Source organism: Takifugu flavidus, chromosome 15, assembly GCF_003711565.1.
Source record: "Takifugu flavidus isolate HTHZ2018 chromosome 15, ASM371156v2, whole genome shotgun sequence".
Taxonomy (NCBI): domain Eukaryota; kingdom Metazoa; phylum Chordata; class Actinopteri; order Tetraodontiformes; family Tetraodontidae; genus Takifugu; species Takifugu flavidus.
The window spans coordinates 9723867-9744062 of NC_079534.1; the positions used below are offsets into that span (position 1 = coordinate 9723867).

Consider the following 20196-nt stretch of genomic DNA (forward strand, 5'->3'; position numbering starts at 1 on the left):
ATAGAAACAGCAAGTCAGCTGTCTGTGACTGCTGACTGTGGTGTTTTATATGTCAGCATCCCTTCTAACCTGTTATAAAGAAGAAAATGTTAAAAAAAATAATAGGAACAAATATCTTTTAACAATAAAAAGTGTTTTGCAAATTTAAAGATTTAATGTGAGACATTACATTATTTTTTAATACTCTTACCTTTTTTTGCCACTTTACAGGTTATTGTAGTTTCAAAACAATGTAAGAGAAAAGTGTCATCATCTTAACGTCCAGTGGCTCAACCCAGACTTAGAGAAAATGGGCAAATCATTAAAATATCAATATTTCAACACGTTTTCATTCAACTGTTTGATCAGTAATTGAGTACTCCATGTGTCATGTCCATGTGTTTGTTTCTGTAAGTAAAGGTTGTCCTAAAGCAGCAGAAGGTTTTTGTTTTCAGCAGTTCTGTTAGTTTCTTTATTGTTTCTATGCAGGAACTGAAGGCATCACCCAGATACAGCGAAAGCAGAAGTGTTGAGGCTGAGAATTCAAAGGTACATGCACACACATCTCTTCTTTTGTTTTCTCTTCCTATTTTTTAGGATTTGAGGTTGATCTTTCTTCCTGTTCCAAATCAAAACAGAGAAAACATTGCATTTAGAAGTTCCTGACTCAGTGCAGAACTTTTCTCACCACTCTTACATGTCTGCCATTTTCTCTTTTCTTATGTTGTGTTGTAGAATGCACTGTGTGATATACTGCTAATGGGAATGTTTCAGTTGGAGAAAATGATGTTGTTCACTATAATGGTTATACTTATACTGTATTTAAATGTCAAAACAGGCTTAGTATTGAAATGCTATGGGAACTTTACTATAATATATAGGTGAGAAAAATCCACTAAGAGATGGATAAAACCGTGGACTCAGTGTTAATGACTTTAAAATATCTATAGAACTCTAAATGACTATATCTGTAAGATAGGTGTAAACAGTGCAAATAAAAGTGTAGTGTATAAATTCTTTAGTTTTACAATGTTCAGATATATTGTAAAAATAAAAAAATGGATACATTTCATTTTTGTCACTGAAGAACATCTGTGTACTCCATTATCAAAGTTATGTGAATGTGAATGCCTTGTCAAACTGGCTCCTGGCATGCCCCACTTCCACCAAAGAGTCTCCAGGGCTGGTTCAGAGCCAATCCCTGACTGAGCACAGTTTCTTTCTTTCTCCACCATCCAAACCAGTTTCATCCTAGTTCCAAACAGCTTCCAGGCAAGCGCCATTTTCAAGCTCGGCAAGACAGGGGCCAGAGCTAAGAACCATTAACGCAGTAGGCTACATGGGCAGGGATACAGATTAAATCCACACACGGCAAAAGCTATAAACTGCTATTAAAACTACAACCAGCAGGTTGCAAAACTCATACAGTCATTTGATCTTGTTTTGCACTGATGTAATGACATGGGTCTGACTTTGCTTTGCTTTGCTCCTGGCATATGGAAATGCAAAGCGGTTCTTTAGAGGCACCGGGCTGGAACCAGTTATGCACTGGCTCAAGCACCAGCACCAAAACTAGCATCAGGTTCTTTTTGGTGGAAAAGAGGTAGCAGTAAACAGGTGTGCTGGCATGTGCTACACCTGCTATGAGTGCCTTCTATTGTAACAGTCATTTCGATTGAAATTGACTGAGAGTCGCAGCTGATATGTAAGGTTTATTATAAGGTTAATTTCTCCAGGTTGCAGAATGACAATGAGCAGCGACTTTATTCATTCAGGCTTTACAGCACTGTGAAAAGTGTCCTGAGACATATAATAGACAGCATAATTTCACACTAAAGTGTATAACTCCTCGCACGTGTTATCAGTCTCCTCCCTGGCTACGCCCTCATAAATGTACAAATTACTATAAACAAGGCCTCTGCACAATCGAAACAATTGAAACGAGCCTTGGATCTCAAAAGCAAGAAGAGGAACTTTACCAACTGTGAGTTGGAGACAGTCGCCAATGATGTGAAGGCAGAAAAGATTAATCTTTTTTGGCAGGCTGTCCTCTGGAATTAATAATAAGCGGAAGTTTTATTCTGAATCAAATCAGTTTCCATTTGAGAATTTGACGCACAACAAACACTGGTGTGTGCAGTTGTAATGCAGTTGTAGGTCAGGCAAAACGTAAGGCTGATCAAGTAATTTGAACACCTTATGTGCATGTTTGATGACTTAAGGACTTTAAAAATGGGGGCATGTTGGAGAGACTGTGAGCAGCAAAAACACGTCATTAACTTCAACCACTGATGAATAATGATGCTGACTACAGAATTATACGTATGCTCAACAGCTGTCAGAGGGATTCAATTGTTGGTGTGTAGGTACACATACATAAATACAAAATACGTTGTTGTTTGTATATACACGCATGCATCTATTGCTCTGGTGTTCAAGATACTTTTACAAGGACGGCAGCAATCATTTTTGTTGATGGCTAAGTCTGCTTCCACTCTTGATATAAGTAATAAAATAATAATTGGCACGTGACTGAGGTGTATTTAAATGTTTTGAAGCTGTGTAACAATTAAATTTTTGTGGGTTTCATCATCATAGCATTGTTAATATTTTCATTATTGCACTTTTCATAACAAAGTTTAATGTTCTGTGATCTGCTGATTTCACTGTCCATTCATAACACCTCCTCACTAAGATAAAAGTTATTGTCCCCTTTGCCAGAGTTGTTCCAAGAAATGTCTTGAATCACTCTTGTGTAAAGATTTCTTGCTAGGAATTTTTAGGCTAAGTCAGGAGCACCCTGAGAGGCCTTTAAAAAATTTTGTTAATCTGGGCGCAGGTTTTTACCTGTGAAGTATGTTTGGTATATGTGAAGGAAGGAAGTGGCTTTAGTGCTGTGCGGTCTAACATTTTACACAAGGGACTGATGACATTGGTGGAATATCAAGAACTTGGATGATTGTTCAAATCACTTTTTTGTGTTATCTCTACTATTTCTCTACTGGATAATCATCCATTTTTAAAGATTGTTGTATCTTCCTCAAGGCTGGCAGAGAGCCGAACAGAGACCGAAGATGTGGGAAATAGAAAGTGGGAAGGCAACGGCAAAAACCAATAATGAAAATAATGCAGAACCAAAAGAACTATTTATTTATTTTTTATTTAGGACTCATGTAAATGAGTTGGATATCTGCAGAGTAATATTGGTTCACTATTTTGTTTTTAATGTTGTAAGTGGCGTGACTATCATTGTTATAAGGTAATTGCCTTTTTCTTGTTTTAGGAGAAGCTGAGTGTAATGAGTGAGCTGTCCACCAGCAAAGACAGTTTGTCTGGACATAACCAGGTGAGCTGCTCACTGTAATAGTTAGTGTTGTCCATGAAGGCGTTCATTCACCTTAACCCTAACCCTTAGAAACCACTAAATTTGCTTGTTCCTACACCTGTGATGGTATTGTCTTTCATCACATCTCTTACTGAAGAAAATACAATCTTCTGAAACTGAGCAGGTATTTATATTTCTTCCAGGATAAAGTTGGCTTATTTGGTCGGATGTTTAGGAAGTCTCCAAAACCACCAGAAAACAATCAAACCAACGAGGCATGTATTGACAGCATTCTGTGTGCATTGTACATTTTTGTATGTTCCCTTTTCATTGTCTCTTTTAGGATCAATGTTCTCTCCATGATAATATGTCAGGCAGTACTGACAGCTTGTCGGAAAACTCAAAGGTGAGCTCAAGAGAAGGTGCTGCATTGTTATTGGTGTCAGTGTTCAGTTGTCACTTTGTACTTATACATAACACTAAAAAAACGAATCAATGCCTTAATCCGACACTAACTGGACAATTGACGTGCATGTGAACTCATTACTCTAACTACTATTGGAGTTTGCCGTATCCTAAGACAGCCAGATAATGCGATAAGAAATAGATTTGCTCTAGTGTACACCTTAATCAGAGTTAAACTAGACAATGCATGTGCACATGCTCCACAACCCCTGCGCTGGAGCATGACCAAAACATAAAAGATATTCCGGTCGCAAGAGTAGGCAACAAGGGATAGCACACATCTTATCTGCACATAAAGTGACACATTTATTACATATGAGATGAACAAATCTGTATGAGTTTCCTGCTTTCTCTTTTTTGAAAAGCCAGTCTGTTGGCTGACCCCATTTTATTACATGACACTGTAGGTCCACAGGAAGGGGGCCATACTAACCCTTATTTCACTTAAGCTATTTTTGTACACTGATAATCATGTATCTTTAAGGATTGTTGTATCTCCCTCAAGCTTCACAGACAGCTGAGCCCAGATTCGAAGATGGGGGAAATGGAAAGTGAAGAGGTACCCGCAAACAACAAGAAGGAAAAATAATGCAGAATCAAAAATGTAGCACTCATGCCATTTTGATTTATGTATGCAATAATAACTGCTGTAACAATCAGTCGCCTTTCCATTCAAGACTACCTTTTTAATTTAGCCAGTGAGATATCTGCAGAGTAATATTGCTTTAGTATTTTATTTTCAGTGATGTCAATAAGTAGAATGACAAGTTAATTTTCACTTTTCTTGTTTTAGGAGAAACTAAGTGTAAAAAGTGAGCTGTCCACCAGCAAAGACAGTTTGTCTGAACATAACCAGGTGAGTAGCTCAATGTTATAGTTAGTGTTGTCCATGAAGGCGTTCATTCATCCACCTCACAGTAATTCATCAAGAACTAGTGTAGAGGTAACTGAACTGTTGAAGAAAGTGGAAGACATTTCACCTCTGATCTGAGCGGGTTCTATAGTTCTTGGTGTGGGTTCTAGAGTAGCTTGGTGCTCCTACTGGATCAAACGGTTGAATGGCTGTCATTGGAGTCGTTTTATTCTAGGTTGTATAATGTATAGTTGTGTCATTGAAGGTCATCGGCTAGTCAAAGGCCCTTAGAAACCACTAAATTTGCTTGTTTCTACACCTGTGATGGTATTGTCTTTCATCACATTTCTTTTACTGAAGAAAATAAAATCTTCTGAAACTGAGCAGGTATTTATATTTCTTCCAGGATAAAGTTGGCTTATTTGGACGGATGTTTAGGAAGTCTCCAAAACCACCAGAAAACAATCAAACCAATGAGGTATGTAATGGCAGCATTCTGTGTGCATTATACATTTTTGTATGTTCCTTTTTTACTGTCTCTTTTAGGATCAACGTTCTCTCCATGATAATATGTCGGGCAGTAGTGACAGCTTGTCAGAAAACTCAAAGGTGAGCTCAAGAGAATGTGCTGCATTGTTATTGTGTCTGCTGAAAAGATGCATAGTGCCACCTAAAATGTGCATGTTAACATGCAGACTGATCATGGAAATGTGTATGTTGACAGGGAAAAGGACTATTTTTTGGTGGCTTGCTCCGAAAAACTCCTAAAGAGGGAATACCTGTACAGGTAAAGATTTATGCACAATTCTAGCTATCTATTAGCTATTCCTAGCTTCTATCTGAGTAGCTAATATAAATTAACCTCTATTCAAGGTTAAAGCGTCACTGCAAACACATCAATAATACAGTAATGACTGAGTGTTTTGACAGCAAAATCACTGAAATAAGAATACCAGAATAATATGTTACTAAGATACCGTATTTTCCGCACTATAAGGTGCATTTAAAACACTGAGATTTTCTCAAAAATCGACAGTGTGCCTTATAATATGGTGCGCCTTGTGTGTGGACTGAGTTCCAAAATCTGCTGTGTGCCTTTGGTGGGTGCACTATGGTAAATGCTCTGCACATCGATTAGCGGCACGCCTATGCGTAAGGACCCCGTAAAATTACACCGGTGAAGCAACACGCGTATGAGGCTCACTTTTAACTGCAGGCCGTCGAATATGCGGCTGAAAATGGCAATCGAGCAGCTGCAAGACATTTTAATATGAATGAGTCCATGGTCAGGAAGTGGAGAAATCAAGAAAGTGAAGTGCACCAAGTGAGGAAGACGAAGCTGAGTTTCCAAACAAAGCAAGGTGGCCCGAGCTGGAAAACCGAGTGGAACAGTGGGTTGTGGAACAGCGAACAACCGGAAGGGGCGTCGCTACTGTCACCATTTGACGAAAGGCCAAAACGATTGCTGAAGAAATGGACATTGAGCACATCCAAGGAGGACCGTCTTGGTGTTTTCGCTTTATGAGGAGGCGGCATTTCTCTATACGCGCGAGGACAACTGTGGCGCAACGGCTGCCCGCGGATTTCCAGGAGAGGGTGGCCATCTTCCTCACCTACTGCCGCTCCAAGATAACCGGCAAAAACATCGTGCCCAGCCACATCACCAACATGGATGAGATCCCGCTGATTTTTGACATCCCTTTGACCCACACAGTGGAGAAAAAAGGGACCAGCATGGTGGTGATACGCAAGATGGGCCATGAGAAGTCGTCGTTCACCGTGGTTCTCGGCTGCCATGGAAACGGACAGAAATTGCCATCAATGGTGATTTTCAAGAGAAAGACGTTGCCGAAAGAAGCGTTTCTTGCCAGAGTTGTGGTCAAGGCAAATTAAAAGGGCTGGATGGACGAAAGAAAATGAAAAAGTGGCTGAGGGAAGTTATGTGGGAACCGGGCTTTTAAAGTCACGTTGCTTGCTGTGGGAGCGCTGGATGACGGAAGGCAAACACTCCTTCACAAAGACTATGAGGCAGCAGCGGGCAAGTTATGCCACCATATGCGGGTGGATTGTAGACGCATGGGCTATGATACCGTCTTCATGTAAGAGCTTGTAAGAGCTTTCACAAAAGCCGGTATCAACGTTGAAGCGGAACCGGTAGGTGAGTCTGATTCAGATGATGAAGAAGAGGAAGTCAGGATATTGGAAATTGAAATAGCGCAGCTGTTTAATTCAGATACAGAAGATGAAAACTTTGATGGTTTTGTGGTGGAAGAATGAATATTTTGTTCAATAAATGTGTCAAAACTCACTGTTTTACTTCTGTTTTCGTTTTTTACTGTATGTTTTAGCATGCGCCTAATAATACGGTGCGCCTTATGTATGGCTTAAGTGCAGAAATAAACCCCATAATTGAGACTCCACCTTATAACCCGGTGCGCCTTATGGTGCGGAAAATAAGGTAATCCCAACATAGGCTCAGCCTCTGACATCAGATCTTTGCGTGGAGATAGTTGCCAGGGGTTCGCAGCAAGCAGCTGGATTCTGGTTCAGAGGAAGGCAACACAAATGCCCAAAAAACAAACACATAGAAGATAATCCCAGAATTTATTCATATGTAAAACCAAAATCAGACTGAGGATCAAAGTTCCAGCAGTGCCTTCTGACAGGCTGAAAGTGGTGCGAGAGGGTGTTGGGGGAAGAAGACGGGGCTTTTGTAAGTTGCGAGACACTAAGCGTAGGTGTCTCGTAATGGAACAACACCGCCCATTACTGCAGTCCGCTGGAAAACAAAGAAAACACAAAGGACGCAAAACACCACAGATGGGACCATCACACCAGCCAATGGGGGACTATCATGATGATAGATAGATAGATAGATAGATAGATAGATAGATAGATAGATAGATAGATAGATAGATAGATGCTGTTCTCTTACTCTTGCAAGAGGGGGAGAAATAGGACTGAGAGGGAGAACTTCTCTCTCCGTCTTTCTGTCAGTGTGGCTCTGAAAGAGACGGAGTCTAACGTGATGCCCAGACATTCTTTGCTGTGACGTGATCAGGCAACTCGGTGTGTAGTTTATTCTGAAATCCAGATGCGAACCGGAATGATTTGCCAGCAATTCTTGGTACAGCTTGGAGTTTTGTGCTTCGAGAGTCTTGAGAGGGGTGATGGGGGTCATCCGAGGGGGAAGCTGAACAGAGACCATGACCTTGTGGTGCTGAAACCCGCCAATTCAGTGGGTGGAGTACCCCTTCTTCCTTTCAGAAGGATTAGAAGTTTTTTATATTTTTTTTAACAGCAAAGACAGTTTGGACCAGGGATGTCTCATCACTGGATCTTCCACACAAGCTGAGTGCGCAGGCGAGCTCTGGCAAAGACCTGGCGAGGCAGGTGCAGTGGACAAGAAGCGGGTGTGTAGAGGAGGGAGAGGTTGAAAGCCTCTCCTTCCTGCTTCCTGAGGCCACTCATCTGTTTCAAGGTGTCACTGTTGGACCAGGTCAAACGTTGATGGTATTCCCCCCTGTCGATGAAGCTGGGCATATTCCACTGTAATGACCGTTCATCTGCCACAGCCAGACCCAGTGAGCCGCCGCAGTCCTGGACAGCTCCCCAGGATCTGTGGAGGATGATATCCGCAGTGGGGGGGTGATGGTGAGAAGCAATGGAAAGACTTCACCATCAGTCTGTTAGAGAGCGCTAGTTCCACCATGTTCACAACATCCAGCCCAAATGATTGACAGGCACCCTGTGACTCAGGGCTTTATCCCAGAAGCAATTAGCCTCTCTGAGGCAAGCTCGGACCATGTCATTGCAGTGTTTTAACCAGAAAATTGATTGAGGAAAATTGACCAGATTCATACCTTTTTTTTCTTTTACTTGACTTCCTGCCAGCTTGATGTGATCACTTGCGGCTCACTCATAAAATACTGTACATCAGATGCTGAAACGAATTCTGCATGGTGTGCAAATGTCTAGTGCCCAGTGCTTCATGGAGCTTCGACAGTGCAAGCCTGTCATGAGGCCATTGTGCAACAGGTTAAAGAGCAGCATTAACTTCTCTACTGTGCCCCGGTCATAAAGTTAGTCAAATCGGAGTCAAAGTTAGTCAAATTGTGTTGCAAGTTGACCATTAAGTGATGGCATGAACTGCTTAGTTACATCTTCAGTTGTAGAAAACAGCAGAAAAATGCTTTTTATGTCGCTGCATGTGATTTGCTTTTGTTTTTTTGGAAGGAATACGAAGATAATGAAATCAGCAGTGAATCTCTGACCAAAAACAGCATAAAGGTGACTTATATTTACAAAAAGGTGCAGCATTTTTCTATTTTCAGTGGGCACTCATTATCTGATATATGTTTCAGGAAAAAAGTATATTTGGGGGGATGTTGAAGAAGACTCCCAAACCTGCAGAAACTACTTCCTCTGATGAGGTAATGACATTATTTAGCACAATATGACTGTGTTTTATCATTGGTCATAGTCATATCTGAACTAAGCAAGGATAATTGGAATAAATTGGAAATGTAAAAGTGACATGTGACTGAAGTGCCAACTTTAGTTTGGGGTTCACAAAATGTCAGAGCAAGCATTAACAATTTTAAATTATAAATAATGTGAAAGGTTTCATATAGCAATTGTAAATCACTGATGACCTTTTTATGAAAAAATTCTGAAAACAAGCTTTTATCAAGCACTGACAATTTAAAAGAGAATAAATTGGTATGTCCTGGTTTATTACAAAATAATAATAAAATACTTTCAGGAGCTGGTTCAGGAGGTGAAGACTGAAAATAAGTTAACTGGTAGCAGTGAAACGCTGTCAAATGCCAATGTCTCAAAGGTACAACAAACTCACACACACATACACACACACACCTCTACACGCATAGACACACAAACACTCACAGGCATCACCTACATCAGGGGTGGCCACACTTTTTCAGCATGCGAGCTACTTTTCAAATGACCAAGTCAAGAAGATCTACCAACTATAAATTTGCAAAACATACATTTATTCATAAATATATTGAGAATTCTTTATATGATCCATATATGTTGGTGTACCTCACATAACTACATGAATCCATATTGCTCAATACAAATCTGTGCAAAATGTTTTTTGTCAAAAAACATTTTTTCAGCATGCGAGCTACTTACAAAATGACCAAGTCAAAATGATCTGCCCACCCCAAAAATGCAAAACATCTAATTATTTTCAAATGTATTGAGGATTCTGTATGTACAATGTATGCTGATGTACCTTGCATAACCGAATGAGCCAATATTGCAAAACACACATAACAATTAACTAATTGGCTTAAAATCAGAGGTAATTCGCTGAATAGCTTAGTGCCGTTGTTTGCGCTTGATTGGTCACCTGAATGTCAAATTCAGTTGTCATCTAACTGGCTGCCCTGTATATCAGTCAAGTGACGGGATGAATGATAGGCTGATATTTTTTAATGTCATGCTGCGATCGACCAGTACTACCTCCGTGATCAACCGGTAGATCGCAATCGACGTAAGGAGCACCCCTGACCTACATCCATTCCCATAACCCAATCCTGAAAGTGGTACACAGAGAACAAGAATTAGACTGGTCCACACTGGCCGTGGGTAGGGCTGAGATGGTTGGTGCAGAGAATCTGGGCTCTCAAGGGCACAAAAACCCTGTCTGCTCACTCCATCAGTTTTGCAACATTTGTATGAATGTTACCAGAGATTATAGATCTACAAATTTCTACTTCTATCAGTCTTATCAATAAATACAAATGAACTTCTTCCATTAGCAGGCTGATGGTTGCACCTTGCTGCACAGTCACTGTATCTATATTCAGGAGGACTGTCTTTGATTGTACATTGACATTTTACCCTATTATAAAATATTTGTCCTGTCTATCTTGTCAGGAGAAAGGTGGAAGTTTGTTCAGCGGACTTTTGAAAAAGACTCCCAAACCATCTGAGAAAACATCAGATTTTGCTGTAATTTCATGCTTATTTGCTATGCAGTGAGAGTTTTTTCATGTGTAATGTGTTATTCTCTTTTTCATGAGACTTTTCTCTTTGTATTTCAGAACAGAGAGGCCCTGAGAGAGCTCTCAGCAAGCAATGAGGACTTGACTGCAAGCGAAGATGACTTGTCAGAAAAAAGCAACACCAAGGTGAGGGGCAGAATGCAGCAAAATCGGGACACAAATGTCTTCAGTTGCAGGATTCACGGACTTTTCTTGTTTTGTTTGTAGGATAAAAATTTTTTAGCAACATTTTTAAGAAACCACAGAAAAAAGCATTGGATTCTGCAGCAGGGAAGGTGACTGGCTAAAATTGAACTAATGTAGCTCTATTGAGTGATGTTGCAGTGATAGTTATTGTCTGTTTTGTTGGATTGAGGAGCTGGAGGTAAAGACTGAAAATGAGTTATCTGGTAGCAGTGAGAAGCTGTCGGATGCAAATGTCTCAGAGGTACAGCAATCTTTCTCTCACACCCACACGTGGACACACAAACACTCACAAGCATACACACCTACATCCATTCCCATAACCCAATCCTGAAAGTGGTACAGAGAGACCAGGAATTAGACTGGTCCAAACTGGCCGTGGGTAGGGCTGAGATGGTTGGTGCAGAGAATCTGGGCTCTCAAGGCCACAAAAACCCTGTCTGCTCACTCCATCAGTTTTTCAGAACTTGTGTTGTGAACTGCAGATGCACACTGAACCCCAAAGGTAGTTACACACACATGACGGAATTAGGTGTAAGTATTTTAGTGAGATTTGTCAATGGAAATTCACAGTTCACAAAAGTATAAGTCAACAGGGAGTTTGCAGTAGGCTGGGCAAGACGGGCAGTCTTTTGAAGCAGAAGGCAGGTGAGAAGATTAACCAGAGATGAGTCGCAGGTGTGTAATTGGTACACAGGGATGATCCAGGAAGCAGCCCTGTCCATCCTGAAAATAGACACAGAGTGGAAAGGTTGACAAGAAACAGAAGGGAGGGGCAGAGGGAAAACACTTGGAAGGAGGGGACAGAGAACTGGTGGAAAACTGGGAACTTTTAAACTTTTAACTGGAAAAAGTTGAAGTTCGGGTGGATCTTCATGGACTCAAATGGATGGCAGAGGGGTTTATACTTTTTTTGATGGGGACGGGACCAATAAAGCGGGAAGAAACTTTACAGGACTTGTTGGCCAACTGAATGTTATGGGTGGACAACCAGACCTACTGACGTGGTTGGTAGAATGGAGCTTGTTGACAGTTGTGGTTGGCTGAGCGGTGGAAGTTGGAGTTGTGCGTGTGCTCCAGAGCCAACCTTGTAGCTTGCCAAGCCTTCCAAACCCTCTCAATAAACTGCTTCATGGATGGAACCGCAATCTCTCACTCCTGGAAGGAGAGACAGGGAGGCTGGGTGGTGGGAAGTTTAGGCAGAGCAAGGACGTGTGCGGTCTTTGAGGGATCCAGGGAAAACTGGATCATGGTGTGCAAAGATAATCTCTTTGTGGACTGGATGTAAACAAGATTCTTGTGGTCCATCCAAGCCACATAGTGTTGCTCTGCACTTTCCAGCAGGTGTCACCACTCCTCCAATGCGAACTTAATAGCCCGTAGCTCACAGTTTCCCACATCATAATTACACTCCGTGGATGTGAACCTACAAGGGAAAAAAAGGCACATGGATGGAGATGTTTATCGGTACCAGAGTACTGGGACAACATGGTCCCAACATCCGAGGCCTGGGGTCAAGTTGCATGAGGACCAGTGATGTGGAGAACAGAATCTTTAGCTTCTCAAAGGCTTCATCTTCCTTAGGAGACTAGCAGAAACTCACTTCTGTCAAAGTGAGTCTCAGGAGAGGTGAACCCTACTGTAGGAGTTGGTAAAGAAAACAATACAACTCCTTCCAATTTGCCGGGATCGGCCACTCTACCACTGCTCTGATCTTCTCTGGGTCTGTCATCATCCTACCACTCTGGATAATTCAGTTAAGGAAGGGAACAAAGTTAGCATGAAAATCTTAATTTCTCCACTTTAACAAATAATTTGCTTTCCAGTAATCTTGCTAAAACCTGTTGCACATGGCCTACATGTTCCTTCATGCTCTAAAAGAAAATCAGAGAGCGGTTCAGAAAATCTCACAGAACATCATTACTTAGCACCTGAAATACTGCCGGGGGAATGGTGAGTCCAAACGGCATGACCAGATACTCACAGTGGCCTAATGGGGGTGTTGAATGCCGTTTTCCATTCATCGCCCTTCGTTTCATTTCGTTTTCTCCCGCTTATCAGAGTCCGGGTCGCGGGGGCAGCAGCTTCAGGAAGGATGCCCAGACAGCCCTCTCCCCGGCCACTTTCATCAGTTCCTCCGGGGGGACCCCCAGCCACTCCCAAGCCAGGCGAGAGATGTAATGCTTCCCCCTAGTCCTGGGCCAGCCACAAGGCCTCCTCCCGGGGGGACATGTCTGGAACACCTCTAAAGGGAGGTGTCCAGAACTCATCCTGCCCAGATGCCCAAGCCACCCCAACTGACTCCTCTCGATGTGGAGAAGCAGTGGTTCCACTCCGAGCTCCTCCCGGGTGTCTGAGCTTCTCACCCTATCTCTAAGGTTGAGCCTGGCCACCTTGCGGTGCAAACTCATTTTGGCTGCTTGTAACCGCGACCTCATTCTTTCGGTCATCACCCAACGTTGATGGCCATAGGTGAGGATTGGGACGTAGATCGACCGGTAAATTGAGAGCTCGGCCTTCCGGCTCAGCTCCTTCCTCATCATGACTGATCGGTTAAGCGCCGCATCACGTCTGACGCTGCTCCGATCCGCCTGTCGATCTCCCGTTCCACCCTACCCTCACTCGTAAACAAGGTCCCCAGATACTGGAACTCCTCCACCTGAGGCAGGACCTCTTCCCCGACCCGGAGAAGTCACTCTACCTTTTTCCAAGCGAGGACCATGGACTCTGACTTGGAGGTGCTGATCCACATCGCTGCCGCTTCACACTCGGTCGTGAACCTCCCCAGCATGTGTTGGAGGTCCCTGCTCGATGGTGCCAGAAGAACTACGTTATCCGTAAAAAGCAGCGACGAGATCTCCCGCCCACTGAACTCGACACCCTCCACTCCCCGGCTGCGCCTAGAAATTCTGTCCATAACAGTTATGAACAGAACCGGTGACAAATGGCAGCCCTGGCGGAGTCCAACCCTCACTGGGAACGCGTCCAACTTACAACCGGCTATCCGGACCAAGCTCCTCTTCCTTCGGTACAGGGACTTCTGCTCTGGAAATTGGATGGTCCACCTCCTGGTCTCCCGACTCTGTTCCACCTTGTACTGAGACCTGGCTTCAGGAGGATTATGTTAGCTTAAATGAATCTACTCCTCCTACCCATCTTAATTATCACATTCCTCGTGTTACTGGTCGAGGAGGGGGAGTGGCAGCAATCTATCACTCCAAGTTATTAATTAATCCTAGACCAAAACATGACTCCAGTTCATTTGAAAGCCTGACTCTTGGCATCACCCATCTGAGGTGGAAGACAGAAAAGCCACTTTTGTTTGTAGTTGTATATCGGCCCCCTGCTGAGCCACATTCAGAGTTCCTTTCTGAGTTCTCTGATTTCTTATCTGATTTGGTCCTTAGAACGGACAAAGTCATTATTATTGGAGACTTTAATATCCATGTAGACGTTGTAAATGACAGCTTTAGAAATGGCTTCATTTCTTTACTTGAGTCAGTTGGTTTCCTCCAGCAGATAAACCAACCAACTCATAGCTTCAACCACACCTTAGATCTAGTTCTGACTTATGGTGTTGAGGTAGAACACGTGTCAGTGTTCCCTCAGAACCCACTCCTGTCAGATTAAGATTAAGATTAAGATGTACTTTATTCATCCCCGGTTGGGAAATTGAATTGTAGTAGCAACCTATACAAATATAAGTATAACAGAATAAATAAATACAGATAAGATTAGAACGTTATAAGCATATATACACAGCATATATTATAAGCATATATATATATAATATATACATATTATAAGCATTATAAGCATATATACATAAATATAGAACAAAATAGAAATAAAATTACAACATAAACATTACCCAATTCCTCATAAACATTACACAAGATCATTCTATGATCACTTTTACATTTATGATTAAGGATTCTTCTATCCTCAGAGCACAGTCTTACTATAGCAGATGTCTTTCAGATAATGCTGTAGCTAAGTTTAAGGAAGCAATCCCTGTGCTAATCCCAGGACCACTGGGCCAGATTCACGAAGCGTTCTTACGAACAAATTTGTTCTTAAGTCCCACTTACGAACAGTTGACGAAGATTGTGGCATTCACCAATTTCTTCTTATCCTGGATTTATTCGTAGGTAAGAACAAATCCTACGAACACTCAGGAGTACTCTTGCGCACATTTCAGTGCCGACATGTTGGCATGGTTGTGTTTTCTTCTCTTGTGCAGTTCAATAAAATTCAATATTACAATGATAATTCTGTCATATTTATTTATTTATTTGTTTATTTCCTATTTTTGGTGATTTACGGAGAATTTTAAAATTACGTAAATGTGCCAATGACTTAACATTAATCAACCAAATTGGAAACCATGCCAAAACTGTCTTTTTATTTGATTTTATCTTGATTTATTTTATTAGGGGATCAAGGATATGCCCTGGCTCCCTGGTTGTTGACACCACTGACCAACCCTCAGACTCCACAGGAGTTTTATTCAATCAGATGCATGCGCGCAGTCGCTCCACCATTGAACGCACCATCGGCATGTTAAGGGGCGCTGGATGTGTTTGGACACAGAGCCACAACCCCGTGAGGATGTGCGTCCTGACGCAATGATGGGGCCAGACTGCAGGCACGCGGTTCACGTTCGAGCGCGATTAATTGCCCGTTTGTGAATAAAATGCATTATTGTCACAATCCGAGCACAGCTTTTACACGTTTATTTTTTTTTTACATTCTTCTTTTTTTTACATTCTCGTTGATTTCTTTAAGCGTGTTGGCTATAGTCATCAGGGTTGAGGCAATTTTATCAAGCGTGTTAGCCATCCTTTCTTTATTGTTCAACACGGCGTCAGAAATCAGGCGTGGAGAGGCAAGCTTTGGGCATTTCGCTTTGGGCATTTGGCTGCTTTTTGCTCTGTCTACAGGGTCCTGCTGCAGTTCCTTTTATGGGCATTAGTGGGCGGTGACTTATGCTAATCGTATGTTAATTAGACTCACCTGGCACGCGCTTTCAATTTACGAACAGATGGCATTCATCAATCTAAGAACACAGCTGCGAACAATTCTGGGGCTTACGAACGCGTTGATGAATCCGACGTAGGGTTTTCTTAGTTAGTGAAACTCCAGACTTGTCTTAAAGACATAAAGTCCTGGATGTCTTCAAATTTCCTCCTCCTTAACCCGGGAAAAACTGAGGTCATGGTGTTTGGTCCTGAACCTCTCAGGGATAGATTAGATCACATGATCACTCTAGATGGTATCTCATTAGCATTTAGTCTCTCTGTGAGGAATCTTGGAGTAACTTTTGATCAAAATCTCTCCTTCACCTCACACATTAAATTAGTCTCTCGAAGTGCCTTTTTTCACCTGAGAAACATCACAAAGATCAGGAAACTACTGACACGGCATGATGCTGAAAAGTTAGTCCATGCATTTGTTACTTCCAGGCTGGACTATTGTAATTCTTTATTATCAGGGTGTCCAAACAACTCTTTAAGAAGCCTCCAGTTGATCCAAAATGCTGCAGCCAGAGTTCTGAAAGGTATTGACAAGAGATCACATAACATAACTGGCATCTCTTCATTGGCTGCCCGTTAAATTTAGAATAATTTTTAAAACCCTTCTTTTGACCTACAAGGTCCTCAGAGGCCTAGCTCCATCCTACCTGGAGGAGCTAGTGACACCTTACCAGCCCAATAGACCGCTCCGCTCTCAGAATGCTGGTCCACTTGTGGTTCCCAGAGTCTCTAGGAGTAGAATGGGGGCCGAGCATTGAGCTACCAGGCCCTCCTGCTATGGAACCAGCTCCCTGTCCAGGTACGGGAGGCTGACTCCATCTCTACTTTTAAGATCAGACTTAAAACCTACCTCTTTAAAAAAGCTTATTGTTACTAATTCTGCAGTTCCAGTTACTATCATAGACAGACAAACTGTCATACTTAGGGGGTCGTCTAATCATTAGTTTAACATCTTAGCTATGCTGTTATAGGCCAAGGCTGCCGGGGTCCAGAAACATGATCACCTGACAGGCCTCTGTCACCCCGGTCATGGTTTCCTCTCCTCTCCTCTCCTCTCCTCTCTCCTCTCCTCTCCTCTCCTCTCCTCTCCTCTCCTCTTCCTCTTCCTCTTCCTCTTCCTCTTCCTCCTCCTCTTCAAGTAGACTAGTTATGTTGATTCTTGTGTAGTTTTTCTGCCCCCCCCCCCCCCCCCCCCCCCCCCCCCCCCCCCCTTCTGTATTCATTTACAGGTATCTCCGCCTTCGGAGCTGTGTGATGACCTCCGGCCCCGCTGACCCACTCGGCTGGCGGCTTGCATAAATAGTGTATTTTTGTATGTGTTTCTGTCCTCTGTGCCTCTCCTCTCCTCTCCTCTCCTCTCCTCTCCTCTCCTCTCCTCTCCTCTCTCCTCTCCTCTCTCCTCTCCTCTCCTCTCCATTCCATCCTCTACCTCTCCTCCCCCCTCTCCTCTCTCTCTACCCAGCCGGCCATCAGCAGGAGGGTCCCCCTACATGAGCCTGGTCCTGCTCTAGGTTTCTTCCTGTTAAAGGGGAGTTTTTCCTTGCCACTGTTGCTTGTTGGGGGTTAGGCCCCAGTAATCTGGAAAGCGCCTTGAAACAATTTGGATTGTATAAGACGCTATATAAATAAAGATTGATTTGATTTGTTGATACATGTTGGTAGGATTGAAGAGCTCCTGGAATTATTCCTTCCACCGCCGGATACTTGCCCCAGGAGATATCAGCTGCTCCCCACCCACACCTAGTGCAGTGTGAGTGAGTTGCCGCCTGCCGCCCCTAAGGCGCAGGACAGTTTGCCAGAATCTTCTCAGTGCCGACCGAAAGTCTTCCTCCATAGTCTCACCAAACTCCTCCCACGCCCGAGTTTTTGCCTCTGCGACTGCCGAGGCCGCTTCGCCAGCCTGTACCGATCAGCTACATTCTTCGCCCTTACAGATCCTAATCAAGTGGTAGGTATTTCGGAGACCCAACTTGGTAAAAATCTTTTCTTCCTAGAGAGGCTCCAAAGTAGAGGATTTTAATGGTAATAGGTACCGGTTTTTGACTGTTATGCTGTTCAGACGCTGTAGTCTATACATGGAGGAAGGGTTCAGTTCTTCTTTTCCACAAAAAAGAAACCTGCTTCGAGAGGTGAGGGGGACAGTCGGATAATCTCTGCAGCGAGGGACTCCACGATGTACTTCTTTATTGCCTCCCTCTCAGTGTGCAAACAGTGGAATAGCCAACTGGGGAGAAGAGAAGCACCTGTCAACTTTTTTGCACAGTCATAGGGTTGATGCAGAGGCAAGAAGAAAGCCTTCTCCTTGCTGAAAACCTCAAACAAGTCATGGTACTATTTAGGCACATTGGAGAGATTGGGAGGTGCCTGGGGCAACTGAACCCCCACCAAGAGTCAATGGGGATTTTAGACATAATGAATGACAATGGGAACTCCAACTTGCCACTTTTCCCCGTACCCAGTCAATTTAAGGATTGTGGTGGTGTAACCAAGGGTAACTCAGTACCAAAGGCGTTTTTGGGTGCTGAAATGACGAGGAATGATAGTTGTGCAGAATGGTTTCCGGACATGATGAGAGTGACTGGGACAGTCCTGCGGTTGATCTGGGTGAAGGGATATGGTGACGGTGAAGGGATACGGTAAAGGATTCATGGAGCAGCCTGCCTGTGCACCCAATTCCTCATCCAACAAACTGTCCTGGTCCCCTGAATCAACCAAGGCTTGGAGATGGAGAACTGGACTTCCAACACATAATGATGTGGACAAGAGAAGTTGTTCCAAGGGGAGGCGAACCCTGGCCTGCCAGTACCCCACTGGTACATACATACATCCACCAGAAATTAAATGCTCGGAACGGCTACAGTATAAATACTCACAGCTCGGATCTTGACCTCGACCGGGCTGGACGACATACTGACATGCAGGATGCTAGCTCCTGGCGTCTTGCTCTCAGGCAATTCTCCATGAAAATAGCCAGAGCGACGAGAGAATTTAGATCCAGGGATTTGACCTGGAGAGTGATTTCATTGCGCAGCTGATCACTTGGCCCCTGCAGGTAAAACTCCCCTGAAGCGCTGCCTCGTTCCACCCAGTATCCACAGCTAGGGTCCAAAAATCCACAGAGTAATCAGCCAAAGAGCACTCTTCTCTGGCAGAGAATCAGCAAGCATGTGGAGGCATCTCCAGAGTGATCTGGGTGACCAAAAATTGCCTTCTGGCTTTGTTACAGCTCGACGTAAAGCTTCGCTTCAAGGCGGTTGTGGGAACTGCCTAGGCCAGTGCCTTGCCTCATAGCAGGCCAAGTTAGGAAGATAGGAAACCTTTAAAAAGTCATTAGGAAAAGAATGTGCCTTCTGTTGGAAAACTAACTAGCATTGAAGCAGGAAATCATCACTGCCTTAGCCACATTAGTACTGTGGTTGATGAGGGTCTGTAACAGTTGTCCTTGTTGACCAAGTAAGGTTTCCTAAGAGGAGGAGGCACGTTGTGTTTCTGCGGGGTCCATACTGGCCAAATTGTTCTGTAACGAACTGTAGGCACAAACCAAACCCCAAAGGCAGATACACACAGCTGAATGAGGTGTAAATTTTTGACTGAGATATGGCAATGGAAATCCACAGTTCGCAAAAATGGAATAAGTCAACAGGGCGTTTGCAGCAAGCTGGGCGAGACAGGCAGGATCAGGCGACAAAGTTGGAGTACTGCAAATGATGTACAGACTCTAGAATTTCAGAACAAGATTAACCAAGCAAACCAGTCAAAAAGAGTTTTTAGCCAAGATTTTACCAGAGGGTTGAACAAGGAATTGTTAATGATGTAAGTGTGAACCAGTCTTTGAAAGTGGAAGGCAGGTGAGATGATTAGGGAGAACACCTAACAATTTGTATGAATTTGTCCAGGGACTATACTGTAGATCTATACAATTTTATACTTCTATCACAGTCTTATACACAAAGACAAATGAACTTCTTCCATTAGCAGGCAGATGGTTGCACCTTGTTGCACATTCACTGTATTTTTTATTCAGATGAACTGTATGTGATTTTATATCACTTTTCAATTTGTAATTAAGAACAGAGAGCTCTCAGCAAGCAATGATGACTTGACAGCAAGTGATGATGACTTGTCAGAAAAAAGCAACACCAAGGTGAGAGGTAGAATGAAAATCAAAATACAAAATCGAGATACAAATGTCATCAGTTGCAGGATTCACTGACTATTTTTTTGTTTGTAGGATAAAAATATTTTTAGCAACATTTTTAAGAAGCCACAGAAACAAACACTGGATGCTGCAGCAGGGAAGGTGACTAGCTAAATTTG

General features: G+C 43.0%; 1 protein-coding gene and 1 long non-coding RNA gene across 14 annotated transcripts in view; both read left to right on the forward strand.

The window, feature by feature from the left end:
• Positions 1–20196, forward strand: part of LOC130539347 (titin homolog) — a 32475-nt gene that overhangs the window by 3522 nt on the left and 8757 nt on the right. For 9 of the 13 annotated variants that reach the window (XM_057057636.1, XM_057057642.1, XM_057057635.1 and 6 more), the window contains 15 exons: positions 469–528; positions 3263–3325; positions 3508–3579; positions 3648–3710; positions 4275–4328; positions 4563–4625; positions 5029–5100; positions 5169–5231; positions 5347–5409; positions 8859–8912; positions 8987–9055; positions 9388–9465; positions 10533–10607; positions 10700–10786; positions 20111–20179. In XM_057057636.1, coding sequence (XP_056913616.1) covers positions 469–528; positions 3263–3325; positions 3508–3579; positions 3648–3710; positions 4275–4328; positions 4563–4625; positions 5029–5100; positions 5169–5231; positions 5347–5409; positions 8859–8912; positions 8987–9055; positions 9388–9465; positions 10533–10607; positions 10700–10786; positions 20111–20179 — 1005 coding nt within the window. The remainder of the gene's footprint in view (positions 1–468; positions 529–3262; positions 3326–3507; positions 3580–3647; positions 3711–4274; positions 4329–4562; positions 4626–5028; positions 5101–5168; positions 5232–5346; positions 5410–8858; positions 8913–8986; positions 9056–9387; positions 9466–10532; positions 10608–10699; positions 10787–20110; positions 20180–20196) is intronic. The other 4 variants (XM_057057644.1, XM_057057643.1, XM_057057646.1 and 1 more) reach the window with 4 other exon arrangements.
• LOC130539385 (uncharacterized) lies at positions 10871–20024 on the forward strand. Its single transcript, XR_008954105.1, has 3 exons — positions 10871–10935; positions 11016–11087; positions 19949–20024. It is a non-coding gene; the product is annotated as an uncharacterized LOC130539385 (long non-coding RNA).